This window comes from Muscardinus avellanarius (genome assembly GCF_963383645.1).
Source record: "Muscardinus avellanarius genome assembly, chromosome: 14".
NCBI classification, from domain to species: domain Eukaryota; kingdom Metazoa; phylum Chordata; class Mammalia; order Rodentia; family Gliridae; genus Muscardinus; species Muscardinus avellanarius.
Genome location: NC_137800.1, coordinates 89,018,594 through 89,034,386, shown reverse-complemented (window position 1 = coordinate 89,034,386; position 15,793 = coordinate 89,018,594). Strand labels below are relative to the sequence as shown.

General features: G+C 56.2%; 1 protein-coding gene across 3 annotated transcripts in view; it reads left to right on the top strand.

Annotated features, from left to right (window-relative positions):
* Positions 1-15,793, top strand: part of TNXB (tenascin XB) — a gene marked incomplete at both ends in the record, with an annotated part of 51,707 nt that overhangs the window by 29,240 nt on the left and 6,674 nt on the right. The window contains 10 exons of one of the 3 annotated variants that reach the window (XM_080709853.1): positions 1,735-2,031; positions 3,564-3,900; positions 4,178-4,524; positions 7,195-7,518; positions 9,791-10,111; positions 10,425-10,739; positions 12,980-13,300; positions 13,615-13,929; positions 14,502-14,789; positions 15,230-15,508. In XM_080709853.1, the coding sequence (XP_080565979.1) occupies positions 1,735-2,031; positions 3,564-3,900; positions 4,178-4,524; positions 7,195-7,518; positions 9,791-10,111; positions 10,425-10,739; positions 12,980-13,300; positions 13,615-13,929; positions 14,502-14,789; positions 15,230-15,508 (3,144 nt within the window). Of the gene's footprint in view, positions 1-1,734; positions 2,032-3,563; positions 3,901-4,165; positions 4,525-7,194; positions 7,519-9,790; positions 10,116-10,380; positions 10,740-12,979; positions 13,301-13,614; positions 13,930-14,501; positions 14,790-15,229; positions 15,509-15,793 lie in introns of all 3 variants that reach the window. The other 2 variants (XM_080709852.1, XM_080709854.1) reach the window with 2 other exon arrangements.

The following is a 15,793-nucleotide window of genomic DNA, read 5'->3' as shown; positions in this document are numbered from 1 at the left end:
AGCTGATGTGGTGGAACATGCATGTTGTCCCAGCACGTGGGAGTCTGAGAGCACTGGGATGACAGGCATTCGCCACCACTGGTTTTATTTCTTATTTAGAAACAAGGTTTTACTTAGTTGATGAGGGTTTCACTAAGGCTAAGGCTGTTCTGGAGCCTGCTATCCTCCTGGCTCATCCTCCCGGGTACTGAGATTCCAGGTGTGCACCACCACACCCTGCTCTTTATTTATTCTGAACTGAGGATTGAATGCGGGGGCATTCTACCAGTCCTTTTGCATTTTTTTTTTTTTAAATTTGAAACAGGGTCTCACTAAATTGCTGAGGGCTTTGCTAAATTACTGAGGCTGACCTCAGACCTGCAGTCCTCTTGTCTCAGCCTCCCAAGTATTAGAATTACAGGCATGTCCCACTGCACCTGGCCAGTTACCATACTTTAAAAAATGAACACTTAGCTGGGAGTGGTGGCGCATGTTTGTAATCCCCGCGCTTGGGAGGCTGAGACAGGAGGATCGCACAGGTTCGAAGCCAGCCTCAGCTACTGAGTGAGGCTCTCAGCAACTTAGTGAGACCCTGTTTCCAAATAAAGTATAAAATAGGTCTGGGAGTGTAGCCCGGAGGTAGAAAAGCCTCTGGGTTCCACCCCCAGTACTATATAATAAAAAAATGAACACGTAGCTGGGCATGGTGGCACACATCCTAGTACTTGGGAGACTGAGAAAGGAGGATCACAGGTTTGGGGAAAGCCCCAGCAAGTAGTGAGACTCTCATCAGCCTATGTAGACCCTGTTTGAAAATTTAAAAAATAGGGCTAGAAGTGTGGCTTGGAGGGATGACGCCCCTGGGTTCCAAGCCCTCTCTCGCACACACAGAAAATAAACACTCATTTCTTAACTGTCATCCGGTGTCCTGATAGCTACTGGTGTATAGTAAAGCCTGTTCTTCCTCATATTACTGGTGAATTATGTCCATCCTATTACTGTATTATCATTATTCCATAAATGAAGGGAGTGGTTAAGTGAAGGGAAAGAAAGTATCCCCAGAACGCTTCAGTCTCCTTTCTCTATCTCATAATTGCTTTCCAGTTTGTTGTTGGAATCAGGTTCCAATAAGGAAGAACGCTGCCATGGAAAGAATTGGAATTTTAAGTAGGATAATCAGGGAAGGCCCCCGGAGGTGGTGACAGCTGAGCAAAGATTCAAAGGAAGGGTGGGCGCGATGGCTGCAGACATCTGGGCAGGAACGACCGGTGGCGTGCGGAGTCAGCGCCGCCGGCCTGCGGCAGGAGGCTGCCTGGCAGGCTTGGGGCCTGAGAGGAGCCCACAGAAGGTCTTTGGTGATCATAATTAGAAATGAATCGAGCCGGGCGTGGTGGCGCACGCTTGTAACCCCAGCACTGGGGAGGCTGAGACGGGAGGATCGCGGTTCTTGGCCAGCCTCAGCTACTTAGTGAGGCCCTCTGCAACTCAGTGAGACCCTGATTCAAAGTAAAGAATAAAAAATAGGGCTGGGAGTGTAGCTCGGAAGTAGAATGTCCCTGGGTACCATCCCCAGTACCACAAAAAAGAAAGAAAAGAAAAGAAAGAAAGAGGGAGGGGGAGGGAGGGAGGGGAAAGGAAAGAAAAGAATCCTGAGTGAGGCCCAGACGGCTTGCCTCTGACCTGGATCCCAGAAAGGGGGAGAGTTGAGCTAAAGGCTCTTTCCAGCAACCGCAAAGATGCTGTTTCTCTCAACAGCCCCTGAAGAGAAGCCTCCGGAAGCCCCTCTTCAGAAGCCGCGCCTGGGAGAGCTGACCGTGACCGACGCCACCTCTGAGTCCCTGGGCCTCTCCTGGACGGTCCCTGAGGGACAGTTTGACCACTTCCTGGTCCAGTACAAGGACAGGGACGGGCAGCCCAAGGTGGTGCGGGTCCCAGGACAGGAGGACGGAGTCACCATCTCGGGCCTCGAGCCAGCCCGCAAGTACAAGATGAACCTGTACGGCTTCCATAGCGGCCAGCGCGTGGGCCCCGCGTCGGTCGTCGGGGTGACGGGTGAGTGGGCGGGACGCTGAGCCCCGCCCCAAGCTGGACTCAGTTTCCCTTTTATTGTCGGTATCAGGTGTCTTTATTCTGCTGGTCCTGAGACTGAGCCTCCTGAGCTCCTAGGCACGGCTCCGCTTCACTCCAAGCCCTGGATGCCCCTTCGTCCCCTTACCCTTCCACGTGGGCCTTCGGGTCCCTTGAAGAGGCAGGGACCAGAGAACTCATGTCCCGCACACCTGGGCCTGACCTCAGCCTCAGCCCATGCGGCCTCTAAAGAGCCACTCGAAGCCGGGCATGGTCGCGCCTGCTTATAATCCCAGTATTTGGGAGGCTGAGACAGGAGGATCACAAGTTTGAGATCAGCCTCGGCAATTTAGTGAGACTCTGTTTCAAAATAAAGAACAAGCCGGGCGTGGTGGCGCACGCTTGTAATCCCCATGCTTGGGAGGCTGAGACAGGAGGATCATGCAGGTTCGAAGCCAGCCTCAGCTACTTAATGAGGCTCTCAGCAACTTAGTGAGACCCTGTTTCTAATAAAAGATAAATGGGTCTGGGAGTATGACCCGGAGGTAGAAAGCCCCTGGGTTCCACCCCCAGTACCACCAAAAAAAAAAAAAAAAAATGAATAGGTCTGGGAGTGTAGCTCAGAGGTACAACACCTGTGGGTTCGACTCCAAGTAAACACACACACACCACACACACACACACACACACACACACACACACACACACCAAACAGAACAGTCAAATGAACATGATAATGATTTATGTCATTCAATAATCAAGGCAGAATAAAAACCTATACAAAAAGAGTAGACTAATGAAACAAAGCACATGATTGCACAGAGCTGGCCCAAGAGGGACAGGATTTTGGCCCCAGCCAGCAGATCCACTGCCAGGTTTGGAAGCCACGCGGTTACACACATGACCTCAGGCCTCTTGCCTCTTTATCCCCAGAAGTGAAACCAAAATCGGTTTCTAAAATTGCTCAGGAAGCCAGGCATGGTGGCGCAGGCCTGTAAACCCAGTACTTAGGAGGCTGAGACAGGAGGACCGCAGGATCAAGGCCAATCTCAGCACCTTAGTGAGACCCTGTTTCAAATTCAAAAGAGCGGGGATATAGCTCAGAGGTAGAATGCCCCTGGGTCCAGTCTTCAAGATCCCCAAAAGATTAAATTTAAAAAATCAGTAACAATACTTAGGAAAGCATTCTCAACCAGAGTGAATACTAAAGGAAAACCCTTGTGAGGTGGGTTCCCCAATCCAAGCGGGTGCAGCTCCCAGTGTAAACCCGTTTTGTTTGCTGCTGTTACAAAGTGTCTTTTCTGTCACTACACAGAGGTGTTGAGGCTCCTGGGTTTGGGCTGGCGCTCAGCCTCACAGGCTTCCTCCTGCCATGGGCCTGCCCACAAGTGTGTTCACCCCCAACCCGTAACTAACCACCATGCCAGGCCTCACAAGAGCCCGACCTACAACGAGAGCCTCAGACTCCCTGCCAAGGACGCCCACCAGACACATCCCCCACTCTCCTCCTGATCCAGAGCCTGAGCGGGACGAGACTACAAGCCCGGTCCTAACAGAGCCGCCCACCGCCACCCCCGAGCCGCCCGTCAAGCCGCGCCTGGGGGAGCTGGCCGTGACCCACGCCGCCCCAGACTCCCTCAGCCTGTCCTGGATGGTCCCCGAGGGGCAGTTTGACCACTTCCTGCTGCAGTACCGGAACGGGGACGGGCAGCCCAAGGTGGTGCGGGTGCCGGGCCACGAGGACCAGGCGACCATCTCGGGGCTGGAGCCGGACCACAAGTACAAGATGAACCTGTACGGCGTCCACAGCGGCCAGCGCGTGGGCCCCGTGTCGGCCGTCGGGGTGACGGGTGAGTGGGCCGCGGGGCCCAGGGCGGGCGGTGGGAGGTGAGCCTCTGGCCATCAGCTCCGACTGGCCATCAGCACAGGCCTGCGCCTCCCCTGGGCGGGCCTGGGTCTGCTCCTGGGCGGGGAGGCCGGTGGGGTCTGTGCTCCTGGGGGCTGCCCTGGGTGCCCTCAACTGCCCGGAGCCCGCGCCTGTGTGTCGCCCGTCAGCTGGGCAGGACCTCCCGCCCCGACGGTGGGCTTCTCTGCCCTGCCGGCACCCAGTGGTGCCCAGGACATCTCCCAGGCCTGCCTCACCCTCGCGTGTCCCCTTCTCAGCCGCAGAGGAAGAGCCCCCCAGCCCCACAGAGCCCGGCACGGAGCCCCCCGAGGAGCCGCAGCTGGGGGAGGTGGCGGTGACGGGGTCGTCCCCGGACTCCCTGAGCGTGTCGTGGACCGTGGCCCAGGGCCACTTCGACGCCTTCAGCATTCAGTACAAGGACGGGGACGGGCGTCCCCAGGTGGTGCGCGTCGGGGGAGAGGAGCGCGAGGCCACTGTGGGGGCCCTGGAGCCTGGGCGCAAGTACAAGCTGCACGTGTACGGGCTGCATGCGGGCGGCCGCGCGGGCCCCGTGTCCACCGTGGGCGTGACTGGTGAGTCTTTCTTTCCCTGTGGTGCCAGGCTGGCTCCTCGGTCCCCTCACCAGCCTCTGTGGATCTGGGCCTTACTCCCCACCTTCCTCCCTCCTCCGCCCTGCTTAGGATTGTGTCCAGTGGTGTGACCTTCCATACCCACGTCCACTCCCTCATGGCCAACCACTGGCCACCTATGAGAAGGAACTATGTCAGGCCCAAGCCAAACTGGACTTATCAGCATTTTCTTTTCTTTCTGTCTTGGTTGCAGGCTCCTTTGTTATAACCACATATACATACTCATACCAAGGACACCACCCAATGTCACACCACCTTAGGATACTTGAAAAATTTAGACATCTTTGAAGAAAGATTTTTACTGTCATTAAAAATGCTTTAACAAGGCCGGGCGTGGTGGCGCACGCTTGTAATCCCAGCATTCGGGAGGCTGAGACAGGAGGATCGCGGTTTGCGGACAGCTTCAGCTACTTAGGCCCTCCACAACTCAATGAGACCCTGGTTTGAAATAAAAAATTGAAAAATAGGGCCGGGGGTATAGATCGAGGGTCGAATGCTCCTGGGTTCCATCCCCAAACCGGCAAAAAAAAAAAAAAAAAAAGCTTTAACAAGCCGGGTGTGGTGACGCATGCTTGTAATCCCAGTACGTGGGAGGCTGGGATTACATCACAGGAGAATCTGAGGTTCATGGCCAGCTTCAGTTACTTAGTGAGGCCCTCCACAACTTAGTGAGACCCTGTTTCAAAATAAAGAATAAAATATCCAGCTGGGGTATAGCTCAGAGGTTCAATCCTCAGCACCACAGAGAGAGAGGGAGGGAGGGAGGGAGAGAGGAAAATACTTTTACATAACACAACAGCTTTACAATTTTTTATTGAAAAAACAGAGTTCCAACTTTTTGTAAGGATTCGGATCACAACTATTTGAAAATAACAGGCAAGGTGTGAAGACTGGGGAAGAGACTCCCACCCCACGTCTGCCGCCCAGGTTCCTGGTTCGCTATATAGAATGATGTGTTCCTGCATGGGGTTTTAAATTTTGGTTTTGTTTCTGTTTTATTCTGTCTGCATTATCCATTGTTTTTTATTTTAGCACTGGAGGTTGAATCCAAGGGCATTCCACCTTTGATCTACAACCCAATCCTCTTTATATTTTTATTTTGAAAGACTTTCCGCCGGGCGTGGTGGCGCACGCTTGTAATCCCCGCGCTTGGGAGGCGGAGACAGGAGGATCGCGCAGGTTCGAAGCCAGCCACGCGCGCAGGATTAGGAGACCCTGTTTCCAAATAAAAAAATGTAAAAATAGGTCTGGGAGTGTAGCCCGGAGGTAGAAGGGCTTCCAGGAACCCCAGTACCACCAAAAAAAAAAAAAGAAAGAAAGAAAGACTTTTTCACTAACTTGCTGAGCCCAGACCCAACCTGTAGTCCTTTTTTCTCAGCCTCCCAAATACTGAGGTTATGGGTGTGCGCCACCACGCCAGCTTCCTGTTTTATTTTATTTTTTAAACCATCTAGCTAAGTTAGCATGCTGGCCTCGAACCTGTGATCCTCCCGTCTCAGCCTTCCAAGGACTGGGATAGGCGTGCACCACCACGCCCGGCTGACTTGTCTTTGTCTTGCCTTCTATCGAGGTGAATCTCAGCATCCACTAAATAGAGAGGGCAGAAAAGGGCTCACGTCCCCTCCCTGCTCCATCCCCATGGCTCTCCCCCCACGGAATAATTATGTTTATAGTTCAGAAGCTCTTTTTAAGCCCACGGTTGTTAGTGAAGAAAATATATAGCAACATTCTGGAAACTTAGAAAAGTAGAGGGGGGAAAAAAATCTCATAATCCTTCCTTTTCGCCAAATAAGCACCAGAAATGACAATGTGCCCGCCTGCCTGGCGGGCGCGAGGCCCAGGGTTCCATCCCCAGCAACGCGAACAAAAACGGTGTGCGGGACACAGGCCCTCGCTTACCGTGTGGCGGGCCCTGCATTCATCGGCATTTCAGTGGTTATTTGATGCCTTGTGGTGAAAGCTCTGAGACAAAGTTAATCAGCTTTTCCAGAACATTTGAGTTCCTGAACGTGTTTTCTGCCATGAATAATCCCATTATGACTTCTACTTCTTCCATGTTAAAACTTTTTCCTGCTTTTAATAATTTTCTTAGGCTAGATGCCCAGGAATAGGATTATTAGGTCAAAGGAAATGAGCACTGCCCTGGCTCCTGACACGTAGGTCCCAGTCGCCCTCAGAGGTCCGGGGCTGAGCCTTCAGCCAGCAGAGGACGGCTGTGGGAGCTGGCTCAGCCCTCCTCATCCTGAGCGCCAGGATGGCGACTGCCCAAGCCTGCGTCAACCTCTGAGCGGCTAATGAGACGTCCCCTGGATGTACTTTATTGCCCCCCTGCATGACGCCAGCAAAGCAAGTCGTTCTCCCCCCCCCCCCGGTACTGGGGACGGAACCCAAGGGCGTTCTACCTACAAGCTACACCCCTACCCCTATTTTTTATTCTTTATTTTGAAACAGGGTCTCACTGAGTTGCAATGGGCCTCGCTAAGTAGCTGAGGCTGACCTTGAACCGCGACCCTCCTGTCCCAGCCTCCTGAATGCTGGGATTACAAGCCTGTGCCACCACACCTGTCTAGTAAGTCACCTTTGAGACCTCTATGTCTTTTTCTCTTCTCTCAGCCTGGCAGGAGATTGAGGAGGAGGCCCCCAGCCCCACAGAGCCCGGCACGGAGCCCCCCGAGGAGCCGCAGCTGGGGGAGGTGGCGGTGACGGGGTCGTCCCCGGACTCCCTGAGCGTGTCGTGGACCGTGGCCCAGGGCCGCTTCGACGCCTTCAGCATTCAGTACAAGGACGGGGACGGGCGTCCCCAGGTGGTGCGCGTCGGGGGAGAGGAGCGCGAGGCCACCGTGGGGGCCCTGGAGCCTGGGCGCAAGTACAAGCTGCACGTGTACGGGCTGCACGCGGGCGGCCGCGCAGGCCCCGTGTCCACCGTGGGCGTGACCGGTGAGTGGCGTCAGGCGTGGCGGGCGGGGAGCAGCTTCACACACACATAACGCTCCCAGTAACGGTGCTCCCATGCGTCTGCGCCCATCCACGCGAATGCAGAGCCGGTTAAAAGGTGGTTTGTACTCAGCAGATTCAGGCTCCATCCTGACGTTTTGCATCCTTAGTAAGACCCCAGGCCCGCACCGTGTGTGGTACGTGCGTGTAATCCTGTACTTGGGAAGCTGAGACGGTAGGATTGCAGGTTCCAGGTCCACCTCCAAAACTTAGCAATACCCACAGCAATTTAGGGAGAACCTGCTTCTTTTTATTTTTTTAATTGGTGCACTGTAGTCATACATCTTAATGGAGTTCAAGATGGTAGAGGCATACATGCACACGTCACTCATGTAGCCCTTTCCCAGAGACCCTGTTTCAAAAGTAAATAAATAAATATAAAGGGCTGGGGGCGTGGCTTAGTGATAGAGCATCCCTGGGTTCAGTCTCCAATACCACAAAAGTAAATAAATAAATAAATAAATAAACAAACAAAACAAAACCCCTGAAAGCCGGGCGAGGTGGCGCACACTTGTAATCCCAGCATTTGAGAGGCGAGACAGGAGGATCATGGATTGTGGCCAGCCTCAGCTACTTAGTGTGGCCCTTTGCAACTCAGTGAGACCTTGTTTCAAAATAAAGAATAGGGGTAGGGTGTGCTAAAAAAACACCTGAGCTTTTGCTATTATAACAAATACTAGATAGTCAGCTTCATAGAGGAAAGCTAGCCTGGCATGGTGGTGCACGCTTGCAATCCCAGCATTTGGGAGGCTGAGACAGAGGACTGCAGGTCCGGAGCCAGCCCCAAGTACTTAGTGAGGCTATCTGCAAGCAACATGGTGAGAACCTGTCTCAAAATAAAGATTAAAATATAGGGCTAGAGGTATAGCTTGGAGGTAAAATACCCCACGGTTCAATCCTCAGTACTGCAAAAAATAAATATATAAACAAACAAAAAGAAATAAAAGCTTATTTGGGCTCACAGTTACAGATGTTCTGATCTATGATTAGTTATCCCTGTTTGGTTTTTCTGTTTTATTTAGTTATTTACTTGTACTGGAGTTTGAACCCAGGGACATTCTACACCTAGGTTACACTCATAGCCATATATATTTTCTTTCTTTCTTTCTTTCTTTCTTTCTTTCTTTCTTTCTTTCTTTCTTTCTTTCTTTCTTCCTTCCTTCCTTCCTTTCTTTCTTTCTTTCTTTCTTTCTTTTTTATATTTTTGAAACAAGGTCTCTTATGCCAGTGCGTCTGGCTTCGAACCTGCGTGATCCTCCTGTCTCTGCCTCCCAAGCGCGGGGATTACAAGTGTGTGCCACCACGCCTGGCTTTTTTTAAAATTTGTTTTGTTTTTGGTGGTACTGAGGTTCCTGGAAACCCTTCTACCTCCGGGCTACAATCCCAGGCCAATTTTATACTTTTTATTTGGAAACAGGGTCTCTTAAGCCAGCACTGCTGACTTCAAACCTACGGGATCCTCCTGTCTCCACCTCCCACCACACCTGGCTTTTTCTTTCTTCTTTTAAAAAAACAGGGTCTGCCAGATGTGACAGTGCATGCTTGTAATCCCAGTACTTGGGAAACTGAAACCGGATCACAGGTTCTAGGCCAGCCTAAGCTCCTTGGGGAGGTCCTCCACAACTTAGTGAGACCCTGTTTAAAAATAAAGAATACATAATAAAAATAAAAATAATAAATTAAAAAAAATAAAAATAAAGAATACAATATAGGGCTGGGGGTATAGCTCAGAGACAGAATGTCCCTGGGTTCAATCCCCAGTACCACACCAAAAACAAAAAACAAAAAACAGGGTCTCACTAAATTGCTGAGGTTGGCCTTGAACCTGCCACCTTCCTGTCTCAGCTTCCCAAGTACTAGATTACAGATGTGTGCCACCACACTCCCCAGGCCCATCTCTTAAGGGTTTTATCACCTCCCACTCTCACCACCCTGGGAGCTAATCCTGTAGCATCAAGGACTTGAGAGAACACAGAGGTCAGAGCCTGGCCTCCTCCTACGGGAAACTGCAGAGTGCGGCCGAGCCCAGGGCGCCAAACTCACGCAGCTCCTCTTGAACTTGTCACGGGGAAGTGAGGGCCATGGGGGAGCGGAGAGGGTGTGCCCGTGCCGCCGCGGTGGCCCCTCGCCCTCCAGTGCTCCATGTCCTGCAAAGGCACCTTTCTATGCCGAACTGAGTCCTAAAGGGACCTCACCTGTTCCCGTGTGTGTCCAGCCCCAGAGGAAGCCACGACCACCCAAGCGGCGCCCACCACCACCCCCGAGCCGCCCGTCAAGCCGCGCCTGGGGGAGCTGGCCGTGACCCACGCCGCCCCAGACTCCCTCAGCCTGTCCTGGACGGTCCCCGAGGGGCAGTTTGACCACTTCCTGCTGCAGTACCGGAACGGGGACGGGCAGCCCAAGGTGGTGCGGGTGCCGGGCCACGAGGACCAGGCGACCATCTCGGGGCTGGAGCCGGACCACAAGTACAAGATGAACCTGTACGGCGTCCACAGCGGCCAGCGCGTGGGCCCCGTGTCGGCCGTCGGGGTGACGGGTGAGTGGGCCGCGGGGCCCAGGGTGGGCAGTGGGAGGTGAGCCTCTGGCCATCAGCTCCGACTGGCCATCAGCACAGGCCTGCGCCTCCCCTGGGCGGGCCTGGGTCTGCTCCTGGGCGGGGAGGCCGGCGGGGTCTGTGCTCCTGGGGGCTGCCCCGGGTGCCCGCAACTGCCCGGAGCCCGCGCCTGTGTGTCGCCCGTCAGCTGGGCAGGACCTCCCGCCCCGACGGTGGGCTTCTCTGCCCTGCCGGCACCCAGTGGTGCCCAGGACATCTCCCAGGCCTGCCTCACCCTCGCGTGTCCCCTTCTCAGCCGCCGAGGAAGAGCCCCCCAGCCCCACAGAGCCCGGCACGGAGCCCCCCGAGGAGCCGCAGCTGGGGGAGGTGGCGGTGACGGGGTCGTCCCCGGACTCCCTGAGCGTGTCGTGGACCGTGGCCCAGGGCCGCTTCGACGCCTTCAGCATCCAGTACAAGGACGGGGACGGGCGTCCCCAGGTGGTGCGCGTCGGGGGAGAGGAGCGCGAGGCCACCGTGGGGGCCCTGGAGCCTGGGCGCAAGTACAAGCTGCACGTGTACGGGCTGCACGCGGGCGGCCGCGCGGGCCCCGTGTCCACTGTGGGCGTGACCGGTGAGTGGGCATCAGGCGTGGCGGGCGGGGAAGACGGGCCTGGAAGTCCAGCTTTTCCAGCAGCTCACACAGGCGTAGTGCTCCCATGCATCTGTGCCCTCCACGCACCTGCGGAGCTGGTTAAACGGAGTATTTCTGTGGCACATGCCTATAGTCCCAGTATTTCGGAGGCCCAGACAAAAGCATCTTAACAGAACCCTCAGCAACTTAGCAAGAACGTTTTCAGACTAAATCATTGAAAAGGCTGCGGTGTAGTTTGGAGATAGTATGCCCCGGGTTCAACCCCCAGTACTGAAAAGAACACAAAAAAAGCCACCTCATTCAGCCGAGTTGGGTGTGCATGTTTGGATTTTTTGTGGTTTGGCAAATTTTTGAGTTTGTCTATGTGGAGACTTGTTTTCAGGCTGGCTTTTGTTTTTTGTCTTGACCCGTGATAGTGACACACCGCCTTATCTGATGTGGATGAGCCTTGAAACTTGTTATGCTCACAGGGCCATAGAGGCTGAGCTGCCAGCTGGGGCGCAAGGCCGAGCCGAGAGAGCCTTGCAGCTCGTGGGTGGCCGGGCTGCCCCCTCACTGATGGAACTTCACAGGTGACACATCCGTGGTCACCTTTCCATGGAGCTCATATTCAGGGGGACAGGCAGAAAGCCAGCAAGTCCAGCCAAAGGGCAGTGAAGCCAGGCACTGTGGCACACACCTGGAATCCCAGTACTGGGGAGGCTGAGACAGGAGGATCACAAGTTCAAGTCCAGCCTGAGCGACTTCGTGAGTTCCTTCGCCACTAAGTGAGACCCTGTTTCCCAATAAAAATAAAATAGTGCTGAGGATGTAGCTGAGATGTAGAATGCCCCTGGCTTCAGTCCCCAGTACCTAAGTAAATAAATAAATGTATGTTAAAAAGGGATAGGGGTGGTGGCTCAAGATAGAACTTCCCTGAGTTCAATCCCCAGCATCAGAAAAAAGAAAAAAAAGAAAGAAAAGAAAAGAAAAGAAAAGAAAGAAACTCGTGACACAGTAGTCTAAGGGCCAGAAGGTCAGAGCCAGGCAGGCGATGTAAGCCAGTGTGCCCACTGGGACCCCAGGGCCAGCTGAGACCTGAGGTCTGGCAGATTTAGGAAGAGGAGTATGTTGAAGCCGAGTGTGGTAGTGCACACCTGTAATCCCAGTACTTGAGAGGCTGAGTCAGGAAGATTGCAGGTTCAAGGCTAGCCTCAGCAACTTAGCAAGGCCATTTCAAAATGAATATTTTAAAAAGGGCTGGGAGTCTAGCTCGGAGATCGACTGCCCCTGGGTTCAATCTCCAGTACCCAAGACCAAACCAAACGGTGGAGAGTGTCCAGCTGGTGCGCAGCCCGGGAGGCCAGAGAGAGCGCAGCAGGCGTGAGGATCAGGGAAGCCTCTGTGTGACGTTCTCTCGGGGGCAGGTGGACAGAGGGCAGCTCAGGAAGCCTGGATCCCTCCTGGGGACGAGGTGTGGCCCCCAAGTCTGTGCTGAATACTGGCACTGGAAGTGTATGTGCAGACTCCAGCTGCCTGTGTGGGGTGAGCCTGGAGGCAGGGAGGCTGTGAGGAGGCAGAAACCCAGGTGAGAAGAGACCGTGGCCCACGCGGGGTCCTGGGACAGGAGGCACCTAGGAGGAGCTAAGGAAAGAGGCTGGAGTGCTTCTTCTTATTACTGGGGATTAATCCCAGCCATGTTCTACCTCTGAACTACCCCGCCAGCCCTTTTATTATTCTATTTTTGAAACAGGGTCATGCTAATTGGCTGAGGGTCGTGCTAAGTTGCTGAGGCTGGTCTCCAACCTGTGACCCTCCTGTCTCTGCCTCCCAAGTGCTGAGACTGGGACACACGTAGGTCTGCTGGCCGCTGGGAGAGGGAGGGATCGTTTCTGGCCTGGGAGGGGTGTTTTGAGGTAGGTCAGGAGCCAAGGCCTGAGCCCGGTCATTGAGAAGCTGGCCAGGAGACCCCTGGGAGGGAGGCCCCAGCACAGCAGCCAGGTGGGCCTGCTCAGACCACTGCTGGGGGGCCGAGGGAGGAGTCATGGTGAGGATGGACGACAGGCCAAGGCACGGGGTCTGGGAAAGGCGGTAGGCCTGGCAACATTGAAGGGGCAGAGAGGGTGTGCCCGTGCCGCCGCGGTGGCCCCTCGCCCTCCAGTGCTCCATGTCCTGCAAAGGCACCTTTCTATGCCGAACTGAGTCCTGAAGGGACCTCACCTGTTCCCGTGTGTGTCCAGCCCCAGAGGAAGCCACGACCACCCAAGCGGTGCCCACCACCACCCCCGAGCCGCCCGTCAAGCCGCGCCTGGGGGAGCTGGCCGTGACCCACGCCGCCCCAGACTCCCTCAGCCTGTCCTGGACGGTCCCCGAGGGGCAGTTTGACCACTTCCTGCTGCAGTACCGGAACGGGGACGGGCAGCCCAAGGTGGTGCGGGTGCCGGGCCACGAGGACCAGGCGACCATCTCGGGGCTGGAGCCGGACCACAAGTACAAGATGAACCTGTACGGCGTCCACAGCGGCCAGCGCGTGGGCCCCGTGTCGGCCGTCGGGGTGACGGGTGAGTGGGCCGCGGGGCCCAGGGCGGGCGGTGGGAGGTGAGCCTCTGGCCATCAGCTCCGACTGGCCATCAGCACAGGCCTGCGCCTCCCCTGGGCGGGCCTGGGTCTGCTCCTGGGCGGGGAGGCTGGCGGGGTCTGTGCTCCTGGGGGCTGCCCCAGGTGCCCGCAACTGCCCGGAGCCCGCGCCTGTGTGTCGCCCGTCAGCTGGGCAGGACCTCCCGCCCCGACGGTGGGCTTCTCTGCCCTGCCCGGCACCCAGTGGTGCCCAGGACATCTCCCAGGCCTGCCTCACCCTCGCGTGTCCCCTTCTCAGCCGCAGAGGAAGAGCCCCCCAGCCCCACAGAGCCCAGCACGGAGCCCCCCGAGGAGCCGCAGCTGGGGGAGGTGGCGGTGACGGGGTCGTCCCCGGACTCCCTGAGCGTGTCGTGGACCGTGGCCCAGGGCCGCTTCGACGCCTTCAGCATTCAGTACAAGGACGGGGACGGGCGTCCCCAGGTGGTGCGCGTCGGGGGAGAGGAGCGCGAGGCCACCGTGGGGGCCCTGGAGCCTGGGCGCAAGTACAAGCTGCACGTGTACGGGCTGTACGCGGGCGGCCGCGCGGGCCCCGTGTCCACCGTGGGCGTGACCGGTGAGTGGGGCGTGTCCCTCTCTTTTTGGTCCCCTTTGGGTTCCGCCCATCTTATCCTTGTACCACTAAGGTTTCTTAAGGGTGTCTTAATTGTTCTTAATGGCCCTGCTGCTCCTTGAACTGAAGGAGGAATGTTAGAGCTCATTCACAGTCGGATGGGCCGGTAGTTTATGTCCTGGCCACATGACTTCTGTCATTCCAAGCTTCTCCAGGGCTCAACTCCTAGCTTGGTGTGCCCTCAGGCCTCCCTTGCTGGGTACCTCAGTGACTCAGAGCGTCCTCCAAATTTGGCCCTCCTAAACCTGAATCTGCCTCGGACTGTTGGAATTTGCAAGCATCTCTTAACCCCTGTGGCCCCAGAGCCTGCTCCGGGGCCTGATGGTGGCAGTAGCACCTGCTTAGCACGTGTGCAAGGCTTAGGTGTACTGGTGGGTGTGAGGCGCAGCAAAGCCTGGTGCACTGGAGACAGTTCAGGAGAGGTCCCAAAAGGTCCCTTGCCCAGCCTGGGAAAAGCACACCCTCCCTGGAGCAGGCCCGGCCTCCACCCTTCAGCCTCCTCTGCTCTGTTCCAGACTCCCTCCCCACACAGCCTCCGGTGGAGCCCCGCCTGGGGCAGCTGGCCGTGGCAGCGGTGACCTCGGACACCGCGCGCCTCTCCTGGACCGTGGACCAGGGCCCCTTTGAGTCTTTGCTGCTCCAGTACAAGGATGCTGAGGGGCAGCCCCAGGTGGTGCCCGTGAGTGCGGGCCTCCGCGAGGCCGTCGTCTCGGGTCTGCAGCCGGCCCGCAAGTACAGGTTCCTGCTCTTCGGACTCCGGGATGGGAAGCGCCACGGCCCCGTCTCTGTGGACGCGAAGACTCGTGAGTGACACTCGGGGCGCCCGGCTAGCCTCTGCCCCGAGTGGCGACTGTGGGGATACATGTTCCTGCATCCAACTCTCCAAACTACTGTCCTTCCCCTAGCCCTTCTGTATCTCAGGGGACACGTGTGTGTGTGTGTGTGTGTGTGTGTGTGTGTGTGTGTGTGTGTGTTACTAGGGACTGAACCCAAGGGTATCTCCCTAAGTTGCTGAGGCTGGCCTTGAACCTGCAGTCCTCCTATTTCAGCCTCCCAAGTGCTATGATTACAAGTGTGCATGTACCACCACATCCGGCCAGGGGACACTTTCTTTGCTGGCTCCTGTTTTATGGCCCCCTCTTGGCTCCCAGGACTCCAGAGCCTTGGCCCTCCCCAAAGCCATCTCTCCACTTCTATTACTGTTGGTAACACTCTCCAAGAAGCCCCTCTCTCTCTTTTCCAGTTTCCGAAAAGAAGCCCTCTCCCCGCCTGGGGGAGCTGACTGTGACCGGCGTGAGCCCTGAGTCCGTGGGCCTGTCGTGGACCGTCCCCGAGGGCGAATTCGACTCCTTCGTGGTCCAGTACAAGGACAGGGCCGGGCAGCCCCAGGTGGTCTCTGTGGCCGCGGACCAGCGTGAGGTCACCGTCCCCAGCCTGGAGCCAAATCGGAAATACAAGTTCTTGTTGTACGGCCTGTCGGGCAGGAAGCGGCTGGGCCCCATCTCCGCGGAGGGCGCCACGGGTAAGCCCCGGCCCTGCCTGCACCCTTCCCAGAGGTGCCGCTCCCCTGCCCCTGGGGCCGCAGCGTGGCCCTCCCGGGAAGTTCATTTTGTCTTCAGCCTGATTCTAAGGCCAAAAGCAAGTACCCCTTATGAGCCAGACGTCATCCAGAATGTTCTGTGTTCACCGTTTCCTTCATTCACCACTGAGGAAGGGAACAAGAGCCGGGCTCCCGGGCTCCTGGCTCTGCAGACTCCCACCACGCCACGCCACGCCACGCAACCCCCTGGTGGCACTCGGCCTGCTC